Source organism: Ochotona curzoniae, unplaced genomic scaffold (genome assembly GCF_017591425.1).
Source record: "Ochotona curzoniae isolate NIBS_2020 unplaced genomic scaffold, NIBS_Ocur_1.0 contig_2210, whole genome shotgun sequence".
NCBI lineage: Eukaryota > Metazoa > Chordata > Mammalia > Lagomorpha > Ochotonidae > Ochotona > Ochotona curzoniae.
The window spans coordinates 28,347,138-28,372,179 of NW_024465369.1; the positions used below are offsets into that span (position 1 = coordinate 28,347,138).

At 41.3% G+C, this 25,042-nt stretch overlaps 1 protein-coding gene across 1 annotated transcript in view; it reads right to left on the reverse strand.

Moving 5' to 3' along the window:
- Positions 1–24,612, reverse strand: part of TTC21B (tetratricopeptide repeat domain 21B) — a 67,388-nt gene extending 42,776 nt beyond the window's left edge. The window contains exons 1-8 of the mRNA XM_040971661.1: positions 24,544–24,612; positions 20,425–20,554; positions 20,221–20,331; positions 19,071–19,237; positions 16,970–17,092; positions 14,629–14,786; positions 4,395–4,479; positions 3,291–3,389 (exon numbers count right to left, since the gene is read on the reverse strand). Coding sequence (XP_040827595.1) covers positions 3,291–3,389; positions 4,395–4,479; positions 14,629–14,786; positions 16,970–17,092; positions 19,071–19,237; positions 20,221–20,331; positions 20,425–20,554; positions 24,544–24,564 — 894 coding nt within the window. The 5' untranslated portion in view covers positions 24,565–24,612. The remainder of the gene's footprint in view (positions 1–3,290; positions 3,390–4,394; positions 4,480–14,628; positions 14,787–16,969; positions 17,093–19,070; positions 19,238–20,220; positions 20,332–20,424; positions 20,555–24,543) is intronic.
- Positions 24,613–25,042: the final 430 nt, after the last annotated feature.

The window sequence follows — 25,042 nt, forward strand, 5'->3', positions numbered from 1 at the left end:
TGGGAAGGATCAAGGTTTACGGAAAATTGGGTGAACTCATTACTTCCAAATTTGCTGCTACTTCTTGCTCCTGGAGGAAGGGGAGAGACAAAGGGGGAAATAACTCATGACTTTCCCCACATCCCAGTACCCAGGAATATATATATCAATCCAGAATCTCAATGTGTACATATTCCTAAGGTTCTGTCCAAGTGGTTTGGACAGTTCTCTGAAATGTTGCCGCACTGATCCAAGAATGATGTCACCCTCCCATTGTCCATTGGCTCCATTACTGAGATTTTTTGCTGTCATCATTCATTTGGGGTATTGTCCAATTTGTTGTCCAATTTGTTCTGTTCTCCTTCTTCTGCTATAGCATCAAATGTGCTGTCATATTCTCGTTTTACAACAGGGTCTGTGTCCACTGCTCCACCTTTTTCAATAAGTAGGGCATGTTGTTGCAGGAGAATCCAAGTAACCGAGCTAGGTATTCCAAGCATCACTGGGTTCCTCTCCCCTGGGGCTCACAAATCTGGCACCCACTACTCTTGAGAGCCAGTTTGGGTATAGAACAAGCCAAGCCAGATCTTGACTCTCGCTGAACTGTGTGAAAGTTGTGTCTGGGCAAGGGGTGGATCAAGTATCATTGGGCTGCAACATCCAACAACAAGAACCAGAATGGGTATGTCCAGTTGAACAAGGCCATTGTTTTTGTCAGGACAGGTGGTGGACAAAGTCAAATTGGGCCAATGACTCACTGGTGTGCACAAGAACTGCCACTGGGAGGAGACTCAATGGAGAAGCTTGGAAAACTCCTTCATTGGCATGCAGTCCCTGCAGGTGAGCAGTCCAGACCATGCCAGGTTATAGTACTTGCTGGTACACATGAGGCTCTGGTCTGGGGACAAACCTGTTTGGGCCAGCACATAATACCTATTGGCAGATCTGAGAACCAGGGCAGGGGCAGGAGGAGCCAGATCGGGCTGCAACACTAGCCAGTTCACATTAGGACCAGGACAGCAATCAGGCTGGGCTGGGATAAGCTGCAGCACCCACCAGCAGGAGCTGGAACAGGGGGCTGACTAGACTAAGCCACACTGTGTGATAAGATTGTGGACACTGAGGTGAGGTAGGTCATGCCAGCCTGGGACCAGCAGGGGCCAAGTACATGAATCCCAGGGCTGGGTGACTGGTTTAGGTCCTAGGGCCCATCTGTGTGGTGGGTGCTGGGTTCCTGCGACCCAGAGAGGGAGGAACTGGTAGATTTTGGGTTGATGGGCCCAGATCCTGTGGCCCACTTTCTAGGTGGGTGTTGGTATCATGAACCTTGGGGTTGGGAGATCCAGTGGGGCTTAAGTTGCCTGGCTCAGGTCTTAACTGTTTTATACATTAGACAAGAAAATCATGATTATATCCATACATATATATATATTTTTAAAGATTTATTTTTATTGGAAAGTCAGACATACAGAGAGGAGGAGACACAGCGAGGAAGATTCTCTGTCCAATGATTCACTGCCCAAGCAATTACAATGACCCACACGGATGCAGGGTCTCAAGGCTTTGAATCGTCTTCTACTGCTTTCCCTGGCCACAAGCAGGGAGCTGGATGCGAAGTGGGGCCGCCAGGACTAGAACCGGCACCCATATGGGTTCTCGGTGCATGCAAGGCGAGGACTTTAGCCACTAGACTACTGCGCTGGGCCCATACACATATATTTTAATTTCAAAAACATTGGCTGGGGTTAGTGTATTGGTACTGTGGGTTAAGCTACTACTTGCAATGACAGCATACCATATTGGAGCGCCGCTTTTGGAGTTCAAGGCACTCTGCTTCAGATCCAACTTCCTACTAGTGATGTACCTGAGAAAGCAACAGAAATGGTCCAACTGCCTGAGACCCTGCTCCCCATGTGGGAGACTAGGATGAGGTTCTTGGCTCTTGTTTCTATGCTGGGCCACATATGGCTATTGTAGCCATTTCATGAGTAAACCAGAGGATGGAACAACTTTGCCTTTTAAATAAATACAATAAATCTTTAGAAACAATTATAAAAACTAGGGGTATGGTTTGCTTTCCTCCTTAAGATTTTTGTCACCTATAAGAGTATTTTAAAAGATCCTTTAAATCTTCTCAGAAAGAACTTCAAAAATTTCAAGAAATGGCCATGCTGTCAGAATAAATATTTAATTTTTAAAGAGAACAACTTTTCAGAGGAAAATACCTCATTAAATGTTTGAATCAGTTTTAACTTTAAGTTCTAAATTTTTTTTTTACAGGGAAGGCAATTTTACAGAGAAGATCTTCCATCTGTTGGTACACTCCCCAAATGGTTGCAATGGTTGAAGCTGAGCAGATCTGAAGCCAGGAGCATCCCCAAGTCTCCCACATAAGTACAGGGGCTATATTCTGCTGCTTTTTCCATGGCCATAAGCAGGGAGCTCAATGGGAAGTAGAGAGGCCAGGACTAGAACCAGTTCCCACATAGAATGCTGGTGCTGCAGTCATTGGCTTTATCCACCACCAGCCTTTTCAGAAATTCTGTTGTATTTTTCTATTCCATCCCTGGAAGCTTACAGTAAAAGTTTGATATTAACCATTTCCCTCACCCAAGTATTCTATTACTTACTTTCTAAGAAAAAAGATTTATTCATTTTTATTGGAAAGGTGGATATACAGAGAGGAGAGACAGAGAGGAAGATCTTCTGTCCAATGGTTCACTCCCCAAGTGACTACAACGCCTGGAGCTGTGCCAATCCGAAGCCAACTCTCCCACACAGGTGCAGGGTCCCAAGGCATTGGGCCATCCTCAACTGCTTTCCCAGGACATAAGCAGGGAGCTGGATGGGAAGCAGGGCCACCGGAATTAGAACCGGCGACCATTTGGGATCCCAGTGCATGCAAGGTGAGGACTTTAACCACTATTCCATCACGCCAGGCCCTTTATTACTTACTTTAAAGTTTGTTTTTTGGGGGGAAATGGTTTCTTAAAACAAAAGCAAAGAACAATTTCAGGCATAAATCCCATGCTCTAATTAAAATACATTGTTTTCTATTTCTTTTTCCTTGCAAACATCTTCTTACCCTTGAAAGTTTAACAGATGCCACTTCCTCCTTGAAGTCTCCCCAATGTCAGCTGACAGCTATAAGCCATATCACCTCTGAAATGCCTTTCTTAGTACTGTACCGCGTATGTAGATGCATATCACATTTTCACTCTAGGCTTATGCTGTTCAATGCCTCAAACTTCTGCCTTATTACAAATTCCCTACTCTAGGTGTTACCTCTGGTTCAGAGTAAGCTGACTTACGGTTCTGCTGAAGGCTATGGTAATTCTATAAAAAAGTTGCGCATTCTGTGGTTCCATGGACTCCAGTGCATTTCCTAAGCTTTCCAGTTTGCTGGCAGCCTAAAACAAAGTAACCAGAAGTAATTTTAATTCATACCCTCAAAAAGAGCATAATACACACATAAATGTCAATAAAGTATGTTAATATTTAAAAGACAAATTGTTCCTCAGGAAGTGGAATCTTACTTTGTAAGCGATATTAGAAGTTCCTTTAAGAAGTTCAAAAACTAAAAATATTCTACATTTCAGAATGTTTCATGCATGTTATTGAATAAAAATCTTTTAGAACAAAAATACCTACAATATTCATATGGATGTATATGTCATTTACTTATTTGGAAGACTCCTTCCAAGTGATATTAATAGAAACATACAGATATTATATGATATTAGCCACTGAACTGACTATATAGATTGATTTACATTTGAAATTAATCAAAAAATCATTTTGTTGCTTAGTGTAAGTAATTAAATATATGAAAAATATACTGAGAATTTGTCCCAACTGGGATTCTTTTAATATTTGCTTAAGTTCTTATTAGACACTATCACAAAAATTTAAACACTAAGCAAAATGTAAATCAGCTACTTGTTACAATGCTATTTGTTACAGGTTAAATTCTGGCACTCATAATCTTGTATATAGCTAAGATTTTTCACTACCACTGAAATAGATGTACCTTATTATAAAGCTCAATGGTATTTTTACTCTAGGTTCATATATTTTACACAAATTCAATCACATTGTAAAAACAGCATGAGTGGTATTTTACCTATAAAATTTTCCATGCACAGTACCACAGGTTACATTAATCTTATGTACTACTGCACAAGCTTTATACAGGAAACTACACATATTATCATCCATGAGTTCAGAGATTTTCAAGGGTGATTTTAATGATGCCTTACTAGGTACAAAGTTTGTTAAGATGTAGTCTCTTTAGTCAAGTAAAAACTACTCTTGACATATATGCTGCAAGAGAACTCCAAAGCTCTACTGCATGACTGTAAGAATGCACACACTTGAGTACCAGCTGTAGAGGCAACCTAAAGAATACAACTTACCTTTTCTATATCCCCTTCCCTACACAAATAGTAAAGAGCCAGCATTCTTAATGCATCCACATTTTGATTATCTTGGACCAGTAGCCTGTAGGAAAACATTTCAGTTTAATGTAGAAATAGATTTACATATTTTCTCCAAAAACTTGAAAAGTTGGTTTTCTAGTCCAACTATTCTACTGTTCAACTAAGTAATTTTAATTAGTAAAAATGACACTTGCATTATAAAAACTGAAAACCTTTTTATTTAAATTTATAAAGTCCCAGGAATTTAATTTTCTAAGGCTTTACTCATATAAAGGGCAGAGCCATAAAGAGAGAGAAATACAAAAAATGAGAGAGGAGAGAAAGATCTTCTTCCTACTGATTCACTCCCCAAATGGTTGCAACAGCCAGGTCTGGGCCAGGCTAAAGCCAGGAGCCAGAAACACCATCCTGATCTTCCACACGGGTGGGAGGGACCATCTTCCACTGCCACCTCAGGAGCATTGCCTGGAAGTGAGAGCTGAAGCAGAGTAGCCAGGACTTGAACTGACACTCCTATTTGGACGGCTGTACCACAAATGGTGGCATTAGCCTGCTGAAACACAGTGTAGCAATTTCATTTTTAAACAGATATTAATAGATTGTGGCAGTCTCATTACATCTTGTGTCACTTCTACATATAATTAACTAACATAAAATAGTATATTAAAAGAGTAATTCTCTGGGATCAAGCTGTCTTATTACAGGAATGCCAGCAATATAAAAATGTGTTCATAAGCAATATTCCACTGAAATGCCTAGGAACAAAATAAACACTCAAAACAATGGTGTTCACAGACAAAAAACACAACTGCTTCTGTGAGGCAAATACTCATGTGAACAAAAACAAGAAAACAAGAAAATGTGGAATGGGTAGTAAGCTTAAATACTTCTATAAAAAAGTTAACAGTAAACAAAAAAAAAGTAAACAGTAAGCAAAGCAATACGGCCCTGGTGAATTCAGACAGATCAGCAAAACAATAATTTAACGGTGTGTATATTTTCCAGTAAATCTGTTTGTACTGAAACCTGAAGACAGATTCACTTGTACCCAGAGCAGTAGGAAGGATGTAGAACAAGTGGCACCACCACACAGAGAGGCAGTGATCAGCCTCAAGGCCATGATTATACAGAGAAGCTCATTCAAATGAAATCAGTATTTTTAATTTTTATTTCTTTGAAATAGGAAGAGCTCTTTTTCTAGAACTAAATTTACATTCACAGAGTTAGCAAATACACATAACACCCTGCTGCTGCCTACATGGCTCCGTGCACTCCCCAGGTGTGGGAACTGGCAGCTCCCATTCTGGGAGTGGGGAAGAGATATCAGAACCTGATGGCTTCCATAACGCACCTATCCTACTGCCTATCAAACACTGCCCCCTGGATCCAGTGCAACAGTTCCAGAATGAAATTATCACAAGCTTATTAATGTTGGTAAGAAAAAGAGAGCAAGAGAGAACGATGCATAGTGTTTTTTAAGATTTATTTTTATTTTTATTGGAAAGGTGGATATACAGAGAGGAGAGACAGAGAGGAAGATCTTCCATCCGATGATTCACTCCCCAAGTGAGCGCAACGGCCGATACTATGCTGATCCGAAGCCAGGAGCCTCTTCCGGGTCTCCCAAGTGGGTGCAGTGTCCCAAAGCTTTGGGCCGTCCTCAACTGCTTTCCCGGGCCACAGGCAGGGAGCTGGATGGGAAGCGGGGCTGCCGGGATTAGAACCGGTGCCCATATGGGATCCTGGGCGTGCAAGGTGAGGGCCTTAACCACTGCGCCACCGCGCCGGGCCCAGAACAATGCATCTTACATCAGAAGTATCCTGTCTATTTGTCTATTCCCTAAATCGCAAGGTATCTGCGGGGTGGGGGGGCGGGTGTGAGGTGTTGGTGGTAGCAAAGAGAGGTGGGAGAGGGCAATACTGAATAATAATGTCAAGGAGGCCTCCTCTGCCCAGGTTTATAGACCTGACACAGACAGTTCTATTCCAAGTTTCTTTCTTCCAAAACCTATCTTACTTTGGATTGAGAAAAAGAGGGAAGGGAGAAAAAAAAAAAAAAAACGAAGGAAACCAAAATGCGCAGGGTGAATTCCCTCTGGCAGTGATGGCCAGCATCCTTGCTCGGAGCTTCTCTTTCCAGTCCTTTAGGGTGTGAGCAGGGGTCAGGTGAGGTCAAAGTCAGAGGTATCCCCTGAGAAAAAGGAGTTACAGACAAGGCCCTCAGATATAACCACTTTCACCTCCACTGCTCAAGTCTCAGGAGCTAATCACTCCATCCTGTTTCTTCACATTACCTTTTAATACTGGGAGGGGCAGAGCTAACCTGAACACACTCTGATGCATCTGTCCCTGGAGCCTGTAACCGCTGCTCTTGTAGCCCATTTAGAGACTTCTTTGCCCAGTGGGACTACAGCCCTGTCCATTAGAACCGGAAGTCAGGCTTCCTGTCATACTCATATTATGCTGTTCAGAAGTAGATTCTTGTGAACAGCACACCCTTCAGAAAGCAAACTCCTGAACCAGAGATCCAGCACTCCCTTGTACTGTTTCTGCAGCTCATTAGCCTGGCTCTTAGGATGTCCCTTTAAGCTCTGCAGGAGGGAATGTTGAAGCAGCAGACAGCTTCTACTATGAATAAAAACGTACTGCCGGGCCCGGCGCGGTGGCACAAGTGGTTAAGTCCTCGCCTTGCACGCCTGGGATCCCATATGGGTGCCGGTTCTATCCCAGCAGCCCCACTTCCCTTCCAGCTCCCTGCCTGTGGCCCGGGAAAGCAGTTGAGGACCGCCCAAAGCTTTGGGACCCTGCACCCGCGTGGTCGGATCGGCATAGCATTGGCCGTTGCGCTCACTTGGGGAGTGAATCATTGGACAGAAGAACTTCCTCTCTGTCTCTCCTCTCTGTATATCTGCCTTTCCAATGAAAAAAAAAACAATAAAAATAAATCTTTAAAAAAACGTACTGCCCCAGGAGCAAATATTACAACTCCACTGGATACAAATTCTAGTACAGCTCGTGACTGTCACTGCTGGGCGGCTTCTTGAGCTTCCATGGAATTGCATCCTCTTGAGCAAGCCATAGTTTCCTAGAATACTGTTCACTTCTTCCAAATTTCTCAATATTCTGTTTGTGCTGCAATTCCATCCTCCTGGTGACAGGGTGCTCTTTACCACACAGGGCAGTTTTTCCTAAGACTCCTTTTTCTCCCAGAAATCTTGAGTACATCTGAGCTGCATTTGCCAGGGAAGCTCCTTGACAGCGCTTGGTCAGTTCTAAGATGCTTATCAGCTCGGGATGCATTCGGGAAAACTGGAAAGTAAGTACTCAGATATTTCTCATATTTTGTTTTTTGTTGTTGTTGTTTGTTGTGGGTTTTTTTGGCACTTAAAATTTTTTAAACATGTTCTTAACTTCTAGGAACTCTTCCAAAGTATTGTACTTTTTCAATTTACAAGAAATCTCTATGCATTCAAGTTTGCAAATGACCCCAGAAAAATCTTTCAAAATTATCTTCTTCCAGTCAAAATACAACTACTTGGTTGTTTCAAGGGCTAGCCTCCACTCTGGCTGTTTGGAAGACCTTAGAACTTAGAATGGGGGTTCCACGTTTTGGAAACTACTTTAAAGTGACTTTCTAGATTTCAGGAAAGCACTATTTACAACTTCATCAGATTCTTGTGTTTTGGTGAACTCTCCAGTCACAGGTTGCAATGGGAATTTTTTTTTTCCAGAGAATACGACAAACCACATGCCTTTACAGATACTCCTGAATGGTAAGAAGGAATGCAACTAAAAGGCATTACATCAGGCAAATCAAGAAAGCAAAACTGAGAAGATACCTCAGCTACCACTGATCAAAAGGGAGATATGAAAACTGGTTAGACTCAATTTCCTGATTGTTTTGCTTAAGAATTTATGGAATCAGAATTCTTTTTTAATGGGATGGACTTTTGGCCAAGTGGTAAAGATGCTGATTTAGTTGTGTCTCATTTCAGTGTGCCTGCATTAGACAAGTGGCTCTGAATCCTGACTCCAGCTTCGTGCTAATACAGACTGAGGAGGCAGCAGTGATGGTTCAGGTGATTGCACTTCTGCTACTTATATGAGAGCTGGATGGAGTTTTTAGCTCGGGAATTCAGCATGGTGGATAATGAACCAGAGCATGGGAGCTTGACTTTTGTGTCCACCTATCTCTGTCAATCAAAATAAATAAATAAAAATGTAAAAATCCATTTAAAATGTATGACAGTCCTGATTTAGTATAAGAATCACTAAATGGGTGTCAGCATCATGGCATAACAGGCTAAGCCTCTGCCTATGACACCAGCATCCTGTATGGACACTGGTCCTAGTCCACTCATACCTCTTTTGATCCACCTCCCTGTTACTGTGCCTCAGAAAGCAGTGGAAGATGGCCCAAGTCCTTAGGACCCTGCCCCCATGAGGGAAACCCAGAAGAAACTCTACGCTCTTGGCTTTTGACTGGCCCAGCTCTGGCCATTGCGGCCATTTGGGGAGTGAAAAACAGCAGACGGAAGATCTATCCCTGTCCCTTTCTACATTTCTGTAAATTGCCTTTCAAAAAAAAAAAACTTTAAAAAAAGTAAAAAAAGAAAAAAAGGCAGAAAGAGTGGAAAGATACATGGTTCATACCAATAGTTGATATGATAATGCTCAGTTTTGAATAAAAACTTTTCCCCAAAAAATCTCTTTGTTGCAGCTGAAACCAAGTTTTTATAAAAAAATAAAGTTATTTTCTAATTGCTTACAAAATAAAAAAGCGTATGGAAAATAACAAGAAATGATCATGAATTCAATAGATGATTGGTGGTAGTGGAAATTAGTATATTTTTTTAAAGACTTATTTATTTTTATTAGAAAGTCAGATGTACACACAGGAGGAGAGACAGAGAAGATGATCTTCCACCCACTGATTCACTCCCCAGGTGACTGCAACAGCCCGAGCTGCACCAATCCAAAGCCAGGAGCCACGGGCTTCTTCCAGGACTCCCTAGTGGGTTCAGGGTCCCAAGGCTCTGGGCTGTCCTTGACTGCTTTCCCAGGCCACAAGCAGGGAACTGGATGGGAAATGGGCTGCCGGGATTAAAACCAGCGCCCATATGGGATCCTGACATGTTCAAGACAAGGACTTTAGCCATTAGTCCACTGGGCAAGGCCAAAAATCAGTATAATTTTTAAGAGCAAATTTGCACTTCCATTATCTATCACAATTTTGTATATAAGGTCAGAAATGCTTCATCAAAGTCAGAAACTGCCTCATCAAATCCATTCTCCCCTTATTTCCTTCTCACACAACTAACCCATGTTTCACAGTCAGCTCTGCTGTTAGATATAGCCAATGTGAGATAAAGTGATATATGCCCATCCTGAGGCTTTTAAGAAGAGTGGAATCACTCTTCCATAAATTTTTTCCCCTTCTGTAGCTAAATATCGAAGATCTGAGGTTTTAGGAGATAGCAAAACTGCAAGATGAAAATAGCTTATGTTCTTCAATAACTGTGTGGAGGAAGGCTTCTGACCCATTTGCAACACTCACTCAGAACAGTGAAATGAGTGTACTCTTCTGGTCCAGGATACTGATAATGTGCGGAGGCTACCATGCATGGCAGTGAGGAGTCTGACAAATTTCTGCACAGTTTCCTTGATTTTCCTATGATTCTAAAACTGCTTCAAAAACAAAGCCTCCTGGGGCAGTGCTACAGTGTAGAGGGCAATGCCAGCATTCTATATGAGCAGCAGTTTGAGATCCAGCTGATTCTCTTCTCATCCAGTTCTCTACTAATATGTCTAGGATGGCAGCAAAGGATGGCCCAAGGGTTTCGGCTCCAACACCCCCTTCGGAGATCATGAACAAACTCCAGACACCTGGCCCAGACCCGGACACTGTGATAGATTTCTGTGTATGTACGTGTGTGTGTCTGAGTATATAACTCAGATAAAAAAATAATTAAAAAACAATAAATAAGCAGATCTGTGTAAACAGATATAAAACACTATTAATGAATACTTTTAAATAAAAAATTTAAACTCTATTTTTAATTTTAATCCCCTCAAAATATAAACATATACACATATTAACTCAAAATATAAATATAGTCACATATTTTTATGTATTATATAGATACCACACACACGGCCTAGAAAAAGAAATCTAGAAAGTCAGAAATATCAGAAAGTTACTAGGGATCACATTATGACCTCAAAACATCATTTCTTACAACATGTGATCAGATCACCCTGAATAAATGGCTGATACCTGCTAGGAGCAGTACAAATCCAAAATGAGCTAGGTATGGCTTGTCACAACAAACAGAAAGACAACTATCAAAGACTACAATGTCAAAAGGATTTCAGAACTAACACAAAGAAATTCTAATGACTGAAGACAAGACAATTTGAGCAACTGTAATGACTGAAATGGAAGTTTTGATTAGATCCTTGAAGTAAAGAAACACATCATCAACACCACTGGAGGGTGTTAAGGAACTCTTTTTGGTTGTCTGAAACATCCCCCAAAACCAGACCCAAGCTTTTTATCCTAATTTTCTACTATGATTTATAGCACTAGGAAATCAGTAGGTAATTTTACAATATTTTAGTGAAGAAACACAGGAAGAATGAGAAAAAACAGTGGGAGGAACTTAGAATGGTGATTCAGTTATCACTCAGCTGCTCACATCCCATTTCAATGAGCCGGCATTCAACTATTCTACCTTTCAACCATCTTCCTGTTAATGTGTTTTCCAAGAGCTAGCAGGTAATATCTCAGGTACCTGAGTTGCTACTACCCTCCTAGAAGACCTAGATGGATGTCCTGGCTCCTTAGCTTCAATCTGGCCTGGCATTGGTTGTTACAGCAATTTAGACAGAGAACCAGTAGATGGCAGATCTCTCTCCATCTATATCTTATATCTTATCCATCTATATATCTTATATCTCCATCTATATCTTATCTTTCAAATAAAATAAAAATAAACCTTTCTTTCTAATTTTAAAAAAGGTGATAAAATTCAAATATATCCACACCATAATCTCCAAGGAATCAAGTATGAACTATTGCTAATATCACACAGAGAAAACAGAGATTTCTGTTAATATCACACAAAGAAACAGAGACAAGCAGATATTATATCTCTGTAATGGGAGAAAATTCTAATACTTAATAAAGCAATGGCCAAAAAATTTAAAAAAAAAAAACTACACATGAAGTTAAGCAAGATTCTAGATGTGATTGTCAATTTAAAAGAAAGACAATGTAACACAGAAACAAGCTCTACTACAACATAGCAATCAACAAAATACAAATCATGAAAACTCTATTGACAAAATACTGGTTTAATGAAAAAACATGCAAAAATGAGAAGATGAGGAATAAGAAAGAGTACAATAGAAAACAAAGTGAGGCAGGAAGGAAGATGGAAGTAGAAAGAGAAGGAAAATGAGACATATGGGTAGGAAAGAGACAACATAAAAAATATAAACTAGCCATAAGATGCAAATCTTATTTGAATCCTAACTTAATATTTAAGATAACAGAGGACATTAAAAACGATTAGAAATTTAGCCACTGACTAACTATTTGACAGTATCAAGAAACTAGCTTTAAGCTTTGTAAAACTGCTTTGATTTATTTGAGAAGTAGCAAGAGAGAGTGTATGAGAGAGCAAGCAGTGAGTGTGCATTTTTATTACTGGTTCATTCCACAAATGTCTACAATAGCCAGGACTAAGCCAGGCCATGCGTGGGAGCCCATATCTTCCGTGTTGGTGCTGGGAGCCCAATCCCTTGAGCCATCAACAATACCCACAAAGATCTGCATGTGGAATGTGGGTATCTTAACCAGCTTCTTAACCAGTGGGACAAACACTGATTCCTTTTGTTTGTTTGTTTGCTTAAGATTTATTTGTTTTACTTGAGGGCCTAGCGCAGTGGCCTAGAGGCTAAAGTCCTCACCTTGAACTCACCAGGATCCCATACCAGCGTCAGTTCTATCCCGGCAGCTCCACTTCCCATCCAGCTCCCTGCCTGTGGCCTGGGAAAGCAGTCGAGGACGGCCCAAAGCTTTGGGACCCTGCACCAGTGTGGGATACCTGGAAGAGGTTCCTGGCTCCTGGCTTTGGATTGGTTCAGCTCCAGCCGTTGCGGTCTCTTGGGGAGTCAATCATCGGACAGAAGATCTTCCTCTCTGTCTCTCCTCCTCTCTGTATATCTGACTTTGTAATAAAAATAAATCTTAAAAAAAAATAAAAGATTTATTTGTTTTACTTGAAAGTCCAGAGCTGCAGCTAGAGATGGAGAAAGAGATCTTCCAACCACTGGTTCACTCTCCAGTAGTCCCAAGTCCAGCAGGTCAGAGCTGGGCTAATCCAAACCTGAGAGTCAGGAACTTTGTGAGTACAGGGGTCTAACACCCTTGTATCATTCTCCACTGCTTTCCCAGGCCACTAGAGAAGCATGATTGAAAGTGGAGCAGCCAGGACTCAAACCATTACCCATATGGGATGCAAACACTCTTAAATTTTTAAATGTGATAATATTCCCATTATATTTCAAAAAGAAATGTTCTACCTTTGCCTGTATCTCCTAATATTTGTTAATATTTCTATGATAAAAGATGGAATCTTAAAATTCAAAGAGAAGAAGCAAATAGACATTTGTCTACTTGACAACCGGAAGCAGGGAATGGGCAAAGGATGTTTTATAATTCTATCTTGTCCACTTTTATATTTGCCTGAAATTCTCACAACGCAAAAGTTATCCTGGGATGCTAGAAGGAGAAGCTGAAGCCATAATCTATTTTTTTTCCCCTCTGCAAATGTATAAACTATAAAAGTGAACAGTTGTTAATGAAAAATCTGAACAGAAATGATAGAAGAAATGAACAAACATGTTGCCAAGATGTTGGGCCCAAAGATGGCAATTAATATTTTGTCAGATACAGATAAAGCTGAGCAGGCATGCAAGTCATCATTTATCCAGATGTGATGATTAGAAAACTTAATTCCAATTTAGACAAAGCTGATTTCCTATGCAGTTTATATAAGTTTTAAAGCTTATTTTGTCTAGGAAATCTGCTTCTTGGTATTTTAATACTCCTTAAGTGAATTCATCTGTTACTCAAAAAATTTTGATTGGTGACTCTTAACAAATTCTCAGTTAGCTCCAAGGTTTTAAATGGCATCTCTGCGTGACTACAAAATACTCGTCTTCAGAATTAGAATCAGTCACCCAACTACTGACTCACATATCCATCTGTATATGGGTTTCTATGGGGCATCTCCAAATTATTGCATCCAGAACTAAACTCTTGTGTTTCTCCCTGGACCTCTCCTTCCATTGTTTTACTGCTGTTCCACTCAAAAGAACTGCTACATTTCACGATTGTTGTTACTGAGTTGTTCAAAAACTTTGGAATTAAACTATTTTTTTCTTCCACCTTCCTAGTCAAAACATACAGACATTCCACACACTTATCAAAGTACTTCTACCACAACCATTTAGGTATCTGCCATTGGTTCTCCTTCCCCAGTCAGTTCTCTACATGTAAAAGTAAGCAAAAGAAGATTTCTTCAGACCATGACATTCGTTTGGTTAAAATCTCCAATGATCTCACCTCAGGAAAAAACAAAAAACTATCATCTTTACGGCAGGTGGTTATTTGCCTATAAGGATATCTGTCTTTGGCTGGTATGACAGTGGAGCACGTTAATCTTCCACCTGCAGCACCAGCATCCCATATGGACACCAGTATGTCTCCACTTCCCATCCAGCTCCTTGTTTATAACCTGGGAAAGCAGTGGAAGATGGCCAAAGCCTTGGGCCCTGTAGTGACATGGGTGGAAGGAGCTCCTGGCTCCCAGCATAGGATCAGCTCAGCTCTGGTCATTGTGGCCATTTGGGAAGTAAACCAGTGGATGGAAGATCTTCTCTCTGTCTCTCCTGCTCTCTGTAAAACCTACCTTTCAAATAAAAATAAACAAATCTTTAAAAAAAAGTCTCAGAATAGGTACTGACACTTACATGAACTAGTAAAGTTAGTATTTAAAAGCAATATAAGATTGCTTCCTGAATTATAGGCTACTGGAAAAAATCAGTCTTATGTTGATTCTTTTTAAATTTTCTAACAAAGTTAATAATGAGGTTAAGGTGATCTGCCATTTTTAAATTTATATTATTATTTTTACTTAACCTTTGAGCAGTTTCAACTGTCAGGTCCCAATCCTGCAATGCTAATTGTAGTTTCATTTTCTTTATGAAAGCGGGAAGGAAGCTTGGAGAGTTCACAATGATCTGGTTCACAGTCTCCAGAGCACCTGAATAATTCTGGCGCATCTCAAGACACTGCGCCTAATAGGAGGAAACAGAAGGTTCCATCAAAACTAATCTTACAGCTCAAGGTTCATACAGAGTGTAATAGTTTTATGTTCCATCACTTTTTCATTAAAGAGCATTTACTGCTTTTATTACAAAAAGCAAAATAAGTTTTAATCAAATTAACGTCTTTTAAAAAAAACACCAATGAAAATAATGTTTCATTTTAAAGCAGAAACATCAACTCCTCTGTCTGGAAGCACTTCCTGCAGGTGAGTACAAGAATAAAGGCTGGGAGCATCCCAGATCAGGCCAGGTTGTGACACCCGCCAGCACACATGAGGGGCAGGTCTGGGGACACACAGGCTGAACTAGCTCATGCCATGCACTGGCAGATTTGAGAACCAGGATGGGGTGCAGGATAGGCCATGTTGAGCCATAGCACCAGCCAGTTCACATCAAGGCTGGGAATGGGGACAGACTGGGCCAGGCAGGCTACAATACCTGCTGGCAAATGCTTAGGTGAGGCAGACCATGCCAGACTGGACCAAACCACCCACCAGCACATGTGAGCTCCAGGAAGGGAGGGCTGCAAGCATGGTAGGAAGGTAGCCTGGGCTCCAATGCTTGCCCACTACTCCCACTGGTGAGCATGAGAACTGGAACTAAGGACAATACCAGATTGGGCAGGTTGGTTACAACACCTGCTGACCTGCATGTGAACTGAGTTAAGCAGAGAGCCAAGCTGGGCTAAATAACCATATTCGCATGCCAGAGCCAGGTTGGTTGGGCTTTGTTGCAGCATCAACTGGCAAGGGCTGGGACTGGGGAGCAAGCCCTGTCAAGCTAGATTGCAGAACTTTTTGAAAAGTGCAAGATCTGGGACTGTGAGTGGGCCCAGTAGGGAAACAGTAGACACTTCGTGATGGGTTGAAACTCCCACTGGTGAGCATGAGGAACAGAGCTGGGGCAGGCCTGACTAGACAGGTGATGGGCACCTGCCAACATGAGTGTGGGCTGGATAGTGGGGTCAACTGGGTTGAATTAGGCTTTAACGCCTATTGATGTGTACGAGAGCTGAATGGGATATGGACCATGCTTCACACACCAGCATGCACAGGAACCAGGGCTGGAGAGGGACCTAGTGGGGGTTACAGAGAGTCACTCTGTCTAGGCTGCAGATCCTGCTGGTATACATGAGGAACAACTGTGGTGGGCAGAGTTGGGCTGAGCCACAGCATCCATTGGTTTGAGGAAGAGATGGGGCTGGAGACAGGACTGAACCAAGAACTGCAACTATCAGTGTAGCGTAGGCTAATGTGGGTGATGGAATGAGCCAGACCCCACACTGGCAAGCATACACAAGTCGGGTCTGAGATCACCTTAGATGAGGTTTCTTTGGTGATCGTCTCAACTGAATTACTGGACCCAGAACTCCAACCATTGGGAGAATCTGTATTTTAACTAACGTGTGTGTCAGAACTGGGCCTCTTCTGTGGTTTAAACAGAGCAGTGGACAGCATACCCAGATGCATATGGAGGATATGGCAGTCCATTGGGACCTGCCTGCAGAGGACATCTAATACCATAACAAAGGAAAGAGGGCAGAACAAACTGGACAACTACCCCAGCCAAACGATGACAGCAAATATTTGGGCAAACTGAGATTCTAAAGTGGACTATGTCAGCAAATGGACCTTGGAAGGATTTCCTCATCCTTGGATTGGCAAGATTGACAGCATTTCAGAACTACTGAAACCTTTTAAGCAGAACCCTTGGAGCATGCTACACATTGGGGACCCTGGGATGACACTGTGGGTGGCCATTCCCCATCCCCAGGTACTGAGGCAGCTGGAATGCTGGGTGTGGCTTCTCTCCTATTCTCTCTTCTTTCCCAGATACAGGAAGAAGAAAAAGAAGAAGAAAATTTGGAAACAGAGGTCTCATTCACTTTTCCCTAATCCTCGACTCCCATTCTAATCAGTGTAATCCACATGGGTATGCATCCTCTCAACTATGTAAAGATCATCAAAAATAAAATTAAAATCATAATAATAAAAAAAGAAATAATAAAATTAAAAGAAAAAAGAAAAAGAAATGATAGGAAAAAAAAAAGAAATAGAAACATCACATTTCTGGAATAAAATATTTCCAGGATGTTCCCAAGCATAATATAAAACTGAGGAGATTTTAGAAACATTACTCTAAATTCGACTCACCTTACCCAGCAAAGCAAAAATATCGTATCCATCTTGCAATCCCTCTTCAAAATATCTTAGTGCTTTTTTAGTATAAGGTTCTTTTCCTCTTGTAATATCAAGCCATCCTCTTAAAATTAGTCCCTGAAAAATAAGTAACCCCAATCATATTTCTAAGACAGTGGGTTTGGAAGAATTGTATGTTGATGAGAAGTCAACCCCATGTCATTTTTTGATCATTAATAAGAAAAAGGTCTTTATGGACCAATGTTCTAAACAGTAAAATCTTGTTCACTAAAATAATATTTGAACCCTTAACAGCCTATAGTGCTGGGAACTACATTATGAGATTGACCCTTTATGCTTACTTCTCAGTTCAGTTACAATAGCCAGAAGTTTGTCAAATAGTTCACCAATGTTAAAAGCAGTATTCTTCTGTGAGAGGTTTGATAGTTAATTGTTAATAATAATTGATAAGTATGGTATTCAATATAGAAATTATAACTTTTTGTCTCTTTTTGGCTAAAAAGCCCAAATGAACTAAGAAGGAAAAACAAATGTCTTTTTCACATGTTTTAAAGATCCTGGTAATCTGGCAACTACCTCTGTAAGCTTTTTTGACTACTCCAGCTAATTTCAAATCAAAAGAAACACAAATAGTGGGAAAATGAAAAACTGAAGCAGTCTCAGTGTCATTATTGAACAGTTTCATCTGCTGTATTTTAGTGATGATTTCATTTAAATATATACATATATTTAAAGATTTGTTTTATCTCACTTATTTGAAAAACAGAGTTATAGACAAAGAGGGACAGACAGTAAACAGTAGAAAGAGATCACTGATCAGGTTACTCACTCCCCAGATGACACCATAGCTGGTGCTGGGCCGGCTTCATAAGGGCCTCCCACACGGATGCAGTCATCTTTTGCTGGTTCCCTGGCACTTTATCAGAAACCAGAGAAGCTGGAACTCAAACTAGAGCCCATGCAGGATGCTGGCATCCAAGGCAGCAACTGAACCTGATGCATCACAATCTCTTCTAGAAATTTATGCCAGCTCTCTGTTCTGCCAGCACTTAATACTTCATTATCCTTTTCCTATTATCATTTGATACATTCTTTGGCTTTAAAATTTCTCAAATTCTCAAGGTTGTATGTATGTACTATACAATATTTTAGCATAGTTCTCAAAGCCTTCTGCTAGAAAGTTCTCACTTTGTGTGTGCAGGGCAGTCACAATCTAGTTTCTCTCCAGGATAGCATTCCTAGGAGCCATTGTTAATATTAATCTTTGAATTTATGCTCTAATGACATCATAGTTAATGATGATCAAAAATACTCAATGACGAAAAATGTTCATCAGCCTCTCATGTCTATTCAATTAGATAAAAAATATCTGTAAACTGTGGTCAAGCCCCATGAATTTGTTACAACCTGCTGTTCCAACTTTTTTCATTTTGTGTCCTGTGTCCTCACTAAATAATGATCTCACTGCACTCAAGATGAATCTGTCTCATTTCTACTTCATTTTCCATAATCTTTGTTGAAACTACACTCATCTGTTAGGATTCAGCTCAAACGACACTGCAAGACATTCTTCCTCATTTGCCTAAAATTCATGGAAGTGATCTCTCCTTAATGTAAAAGACTGTCTCACATGAAGGAGGCCTCAGATATCAGATACTCGCTATTCTTTTTGGTAAAATTCAATCATTTGCATCATACTATTTGCAGTTTTATCATACTGTTTGTAGTTTTTCTCACAATATAAGCTGAGTATGTACTCAAACATAGGTGATTTGTTCATAAAAGTAAAGTTTATATATGCCTAATCTTTGTATAAGTATATAACAGTATAAACAATGATGTTTTGTATTGGCTGCTTAACAAAAGAGAGGGAGGGAAGTAATGAGAGGTGAAGAGAGAAAAAGAAAAAAAACAGAAGAAATATCTTTTCAAGGGTTAATGGCAACCAGAATAAACACCCTTAGAAAATTTGTCTTACAATGTAAGCAAACATGAAAACAAAGCCAGTATTTACAAAGTGATACTAGAATAGATGACAAAGTAATATGATGATAAAGTCTCTTTTAATACTATTCCAAAATACAAGGGCAGCTACCTCTTTGCTGCTATTTGACATTTTGATCATTCTGTCAATGTAGTCTCTCGCCTTGTCATGCCGACCAATGTGCCAAAGAAACAGGCCTGCATAGTATAAAGCTTTCTGTCCAGATCCTTTACGGAGCTCCTTCATTTTAGAATCTAACTCCAGAATAGCTTCTTTATCTGAAAAGGGAAAACAACACTAAATGAAAGTTAAATTGTAGGCCAAGTCCTTATAATAGTTTGGAAGATTAGCAGGAAGATTACTCAGTCTCTTTAGCAGTACTGGATAACCAGAATAATTACAAGCCAATTAAGTAATTCAAACTTTACAAAATCAATTTTAATAATTAAAATGATCATCTTAATAAATAATTGATAAACACTAATGAGATAGTTTGCATTCTATTGTCTTACTAAATCTTTAAAACCTTGTGGGTATATTACATTTATAACATATCTTAATTAAGATGCTAAACTGTCTTTAGAAATATTTGGTTTGTGTTAGACTTCATAAATCTTGTAAATCAAATGTAGATTCATAGATTCCAGTTAGTCCACACACAGGATTTTTAATAAGCACCAGTTCTGAATTTTAAAAATAAATTAAAAACTCAGTTCCCCAAACTAGCCACATTTCAAGACAATTAGCACAACATTAACACACACATAGTTCCTTCTATTATCTGATCACATTTCCCAATCTATTATGGGGAACGACTGAGTATTTTTTTAAGGAACAGCACTTATGTAAGGGATAAAGACCATAAGAAATCTGACATATAGAAAAGAAAAACTATACTTATATTTAGCTAAAATTTAGAGATAAAAAGTTGTAAAGTCATCTTCTGCAGAGCAATTTACATAAACTTGTCTTCTCATTGTTCTTTCATTGCACAAGTATAACTAATACACATTCACCTTTAGGTTAACTCAAATAATACCTATGTGCAACCAAAGCCTGTGCCACAGAATACAAGAAACATGAAGACAAAATAAAACATGTTTCTTGTACTTGAAGACTTTTAGTCTTGTCAGAAATACAAAGCATATATAAACTGTACCAATAGACAAAATATAGTAGAATCATACTGAATGCTAAAGGACTTGAGAAAAAATTATCTGAATACGAACTATTGTCCTAAATGATGTACTTAAACACATACCTGGATTTGGACTCATTTTGTGAGTGTATATTAGTGCAATATGAGAACAAAGTGATACATCCTGTTTATTTTTAGTAGTCTCAAATTCTCGAAGAGCTTCTTGAGTTTTGCCTGTAAAATCAAGATCATGATATGAGCACTTATTCATGATAAAAAAAAAAACACAAGCATTTAAAACTATGAAATCTATTTAATAGTACATACCTTCCATTAATATACCATAAGCATGATAAAATCTGAAGATTGGGTCATTGCTATACCTCTTAATTCCTTCACTGGCAAAAAGTACCACATGATGGAAATATCTCTCTTGACAATAGTAATTAATCAAAGCCTAAAAGGAAACAATGATGATACAGTAAGATATTCTGAAGCTTGAAAATACTTCAAAAGGGAGATAACAATTTGGAAAAGCCTAAAACATTTTCTTCTAAGATCCTTAAAGAACTGCAGAATATTTAAAAAAAAAACACACACATATACTGAATGAAACAATTTAATCTTTCCTAATAATTTCAAGCTTCATTCCTAAAATTATAACAATACTAACCTTAAACTGCTTTTTCCTTTTTCCCCTTGCCCACATTTTCCTAAAGATTTTAGAAAACAGGAAAACAAAGAGCAGAGAAAAAGAGACTACCATCAGCATAGATTTTTAAAAAGTCTGTGATCAAATGTAATTTCACATAAAAAAGGTATTTTTGTGAAATGTAGAGGCACAGACATTGGGAAAGAGAGAGAAGGAGATCTTCCATCTACTGGTTTACTCCCTAAATGGCTACAAGAAAATCAGAAACCTGAAACCCCATCTGGGTCTCTCCCGTGGTGGGTGCAGGACACAAGCATTTGTGCCTTCTTCCTCTGGTTTCCCAGGCACTTTAGCACGGAGCTAGCTGGGTTGCAAGCGGAGCAGTCGGGAATCCAAGCAAGGTCCGTGGGGGACACCAGTATCACAGGATGAAAGCTCAAAGAACTGAGCCACAGCGCCCATCTGAGATTGCTACTTCTGGAATTTTTTAAAATACTGTATTATTTTGATTTACACACAGAAAATTAAACCCTCATTAACCATGAAACAATGAATTCTCTGTAACTGTGACTATTCTTTATCTAAAGCTTAGGCGTTGCTCTAGTCAAAGAGCTATGTCAGGATTTCAGCATCACTGGGAAATAGCTGATACACCTGCAGCCCATGCCTACCTATGGCACTGAAGCGCCAACCAGACAGGACTCAAACAGCAGAGCATGCACACTGCTCTGTCTGTAGTCTAGCGCTCCTGCAGGGTCAGCTCCTGTCCTCTCGAGCAGAGCGCCAGGGAAGTGCTCCACGTGTCAGTCTGCATCACTCTGTGGTTACTCTCCTTCTTAGCCACTTTTCTTGAGAGCGTGATCTACACTCCCAACTTTTAGAACCTGGCCACACATTTCAGTAAACTCTACCAACCCCACAAGGCTGTCACAAAGTTTGTCTGTCTCATCTAAGAAATACTGCTATTATCTAACTTGATTGGCACAGCAGTTAGTATCACTCAGCATCTACAATGTTCCTGAAAGGCAGCATGGTGTTGCAAAAAGAACATGGTTTTAAAGGTGAAACTCTTGGTTTCAAATCTTTGGACCCAACTGACACTGCCTCAGTTTGTTCAGTCATAAAATCTCACAAGTAAGGCAAATTTACCAGTGGTATTTTTCTGGAAAAAAAAATTTCGGAAGCCCATTTGGTGCTCACACTAAGAATGATTATGCTCACCCAAGCTGCAAATTGATACTGTGGTTTACCTCCTACTGGTCCTTCCTCATCTGTCCAGGATCCCCTAGGTTCTTTGTGTTTAATCCATTTCCTCCTCTCTATACTTGTTGCTAACTGCTGTGGTTCTGACTAGTTCCTCTGGTACAACAAATGCCTGCCTACAGGTGCCAGGCCCTGTGCTAAATAGAGAACATAAAAAGGAATTAAGACACAGTCTTTGCCTTGGTAAAATTTATAGTCTTCAGATGAGACTTTAATCTGAAGTCTAAGTGAACTACATCTTACATAAATTTAAGAAATGAACTTATATTATACATTGTTGTGGGAAGACAGGATAATGTTAAAACAGCTTTCATAACAGAGAATGCTGTGAGGTGAGAAAGGAAGATTAAAATTAGCGGTAAAATTCCTGGGAAGACTTCAGGAGTGACTGTTGAACTGCAAACTCCTCAACTCCCCTTCACTGGATTCTTGAGGGAGGTGTAGGTATGGCTAGGCAGAGGAGCTGCAGTAACACACAGGTATCAAACAGCAAGAGTACATGGGCAACAGGGGCCGCCAGGAGGACTAAAAAACAAGCAAAATGTATCCCGCAGACCATGGAGAGCTTACTGCCTGCTTCCACATGGTCTGTGAGCTAAGCATGGCTTTTATATTTTCTAATAGTGGGAAAAAAGCAAGAATAAAACTAGTTCTTTATAGCTGAAAGCTGCAGGAAAGTCAGTCACCACGCCCATTCACTTATGCACCGTATGGTTGCTTCGAGGCCACTGCAGGTTTGCCTTGCAGGTTCCTGGGGAGGAGATGCAACAAAAAAGAAACGGGGTACAGAGCTCTCTTGGGCAACTAACCAAGTTTGTTTTCAGGGTTTCAGTTTATATACATTTCAGCAAAGCAACACGTGAAACATAGTTGAGCTCAGATATCAGTTACAATGATCAGGTTTGATATACAACTCTTGTCACATGTGTGTAAGCGGGGAGTTCCAGAAGAGCTAACAAGGCACCTGGACCACAGCACCACTGGTGTCAGATATTGATAAGGAGCACTGCTTTGATTTAGGATAATTGGCTAACCAAGCACAGATGTTTGCCATACATCAGGGAAGCATGAAAGCACATCCCAGGACTCACTGGGGGAAGAGCGCACCCTGGGTGAGAGGCCCTCTGCCTCCTCTTTCCTGGATCCCACAGGCCTCTGCTGTCCCAGCTGTGCTGCTGGATGTATTGACAGGCCACAGTAACAGAGCGAAGGAGAAACAGACCTGATTGTTCACAAAACCTATAACATGTACCACAAGGTACCTACAAAAAGCTTCTGGGGGCTGGAGGGAAGGAAGTGGGATGGGGTATTAATGTTGTATTTATTGCAAGCACTTTGCAATTCAGAAATAGTGTTTCCAATTATAGCCACTTGTCATAAAGTTTTTGAAGCACCCTGGTGCCTCATCCTTTGTAGAGAGAAGTTTGCTATTGTTTCTGGAGCTTTTAGGTTGGGCGTGACTGGATGATGGGGCTGGAGAGGAGTAGGGTCAGGTTATATTTAGGGTTGGTATTCAGTTCTTGGTCTTGATTCTCCAAGCTGGGTCATAAGAATCCCACGACAGTGTTTTTTTTTTTTTAAAGCATTGAGAAGCTTTATTGCTTTATTTAAAAATTCATCCAGGTGGCAGTGTGAAACATACATTTGCAGGTATTAAAACAACAACAACAACAACAAAACCAGAAAATCTGTTAGCCACTTAAGCACTGCCAACTTCCTTAGGGTCAAATGGTCCTCTCTTGACTCAACAAGGATTTCATGGGGTACCCATTTGTTTACCCAGTTATTGTCTGACTCTTACTCCAGTATAAGTTCTACAGATGGACAAGACTTTTCTCAGTGACCCTGTTACCCTGTGGAGTTTACGACACACACACACACACACACACACACACACACACACACACACACACGGCAATCAACACAATGCATCGCGTCCAGGTTTTCCTCCAACCTCAGACTGCAAAGTTGTGAAGACAGACTGTCCTGGTCTGCTCTGGCTACTTTTAGTGGATACAGACTTCCACAAATGCTGGCTTAAAGGGCTGTTAAAACAAGTAAATAATCAAGGTCATTATCTCCAAGGGAAACGTCTCAAGTTTTGTGTCTTTAACGTCTTCCTATCCTCATTTCTTCACTACATATTCGCTGAGGGGGTGCAACACCGACCCACAGGGACCGACGCCCTCAACAGTCAAATCCTCTGCTTCCCGTTTCTTTTGCTGTTTGTTTTCTGCATTTTGGCCTGTCCAGAGCCGCAGCCGACCAGAACAATCACACCTGCGGACGCGGGATCACACGTTGGCCAAGCTCTCCTCGCCAACACAAAGCGCGGGCAAGGACGGCCGGTGAGCCCGCGGGGTGCCGGAGGCCCGGGCCGGGAGGTGGGCTTCGCGCCCCTCACGTCCACCGGCTGGGCAGGCACAGCAGGGCGCTCGGGGCCTCGCCAAACCCGCCGAGCTCCCTCCACGACCCCGAGCCCATCGCCACCCCCAGGCCCCGGTGTGGCCTCCGTCCGCCCCTCCGCTCACCTTCAGCCCCTGCGAGTCCATGGCTGCCCCCCCGGGCCCCGACCGCGGGGCTCCGGGGCGGCCGAGGGGCTCCGGGGCGGCCGAGGGGTTCCGGGGCGGCCACGGGTTCCCGGGTGACCGCTCGGCGTGGCCCAGCCGCCCGCCGGGCTCCAACTCCGCCGCGGCCGCGAGACGCGAGGGCGGGGCCGGCAGCGGCGGGGCCGCGTTCCCATTGGCCGCGGGCAGAGGGGGCGGGCCCTAGAGGCCGGGGAGGCGACGGGCGCGGAGCAGGCGCGTTAGGGGGCTCGGCGAGGGTGCTGCGAGGGCGACCTCGGGAGGGTCAAGGTTAGAGAAAGTGGTGCGGATGGTTGGTAGGCTTCCAGAAGGAACCCAGAGCCGGAAAGGGACCTCGGAGAACACCGGGTGGGCTGAGGAGACAGGATTCAGGAATAAAGCCAGCGGGGCGGAGCAGGAGGGAGGAGGGCGAGTCGGCCTCTCCCTGGCTGCAGACTCCATTTCC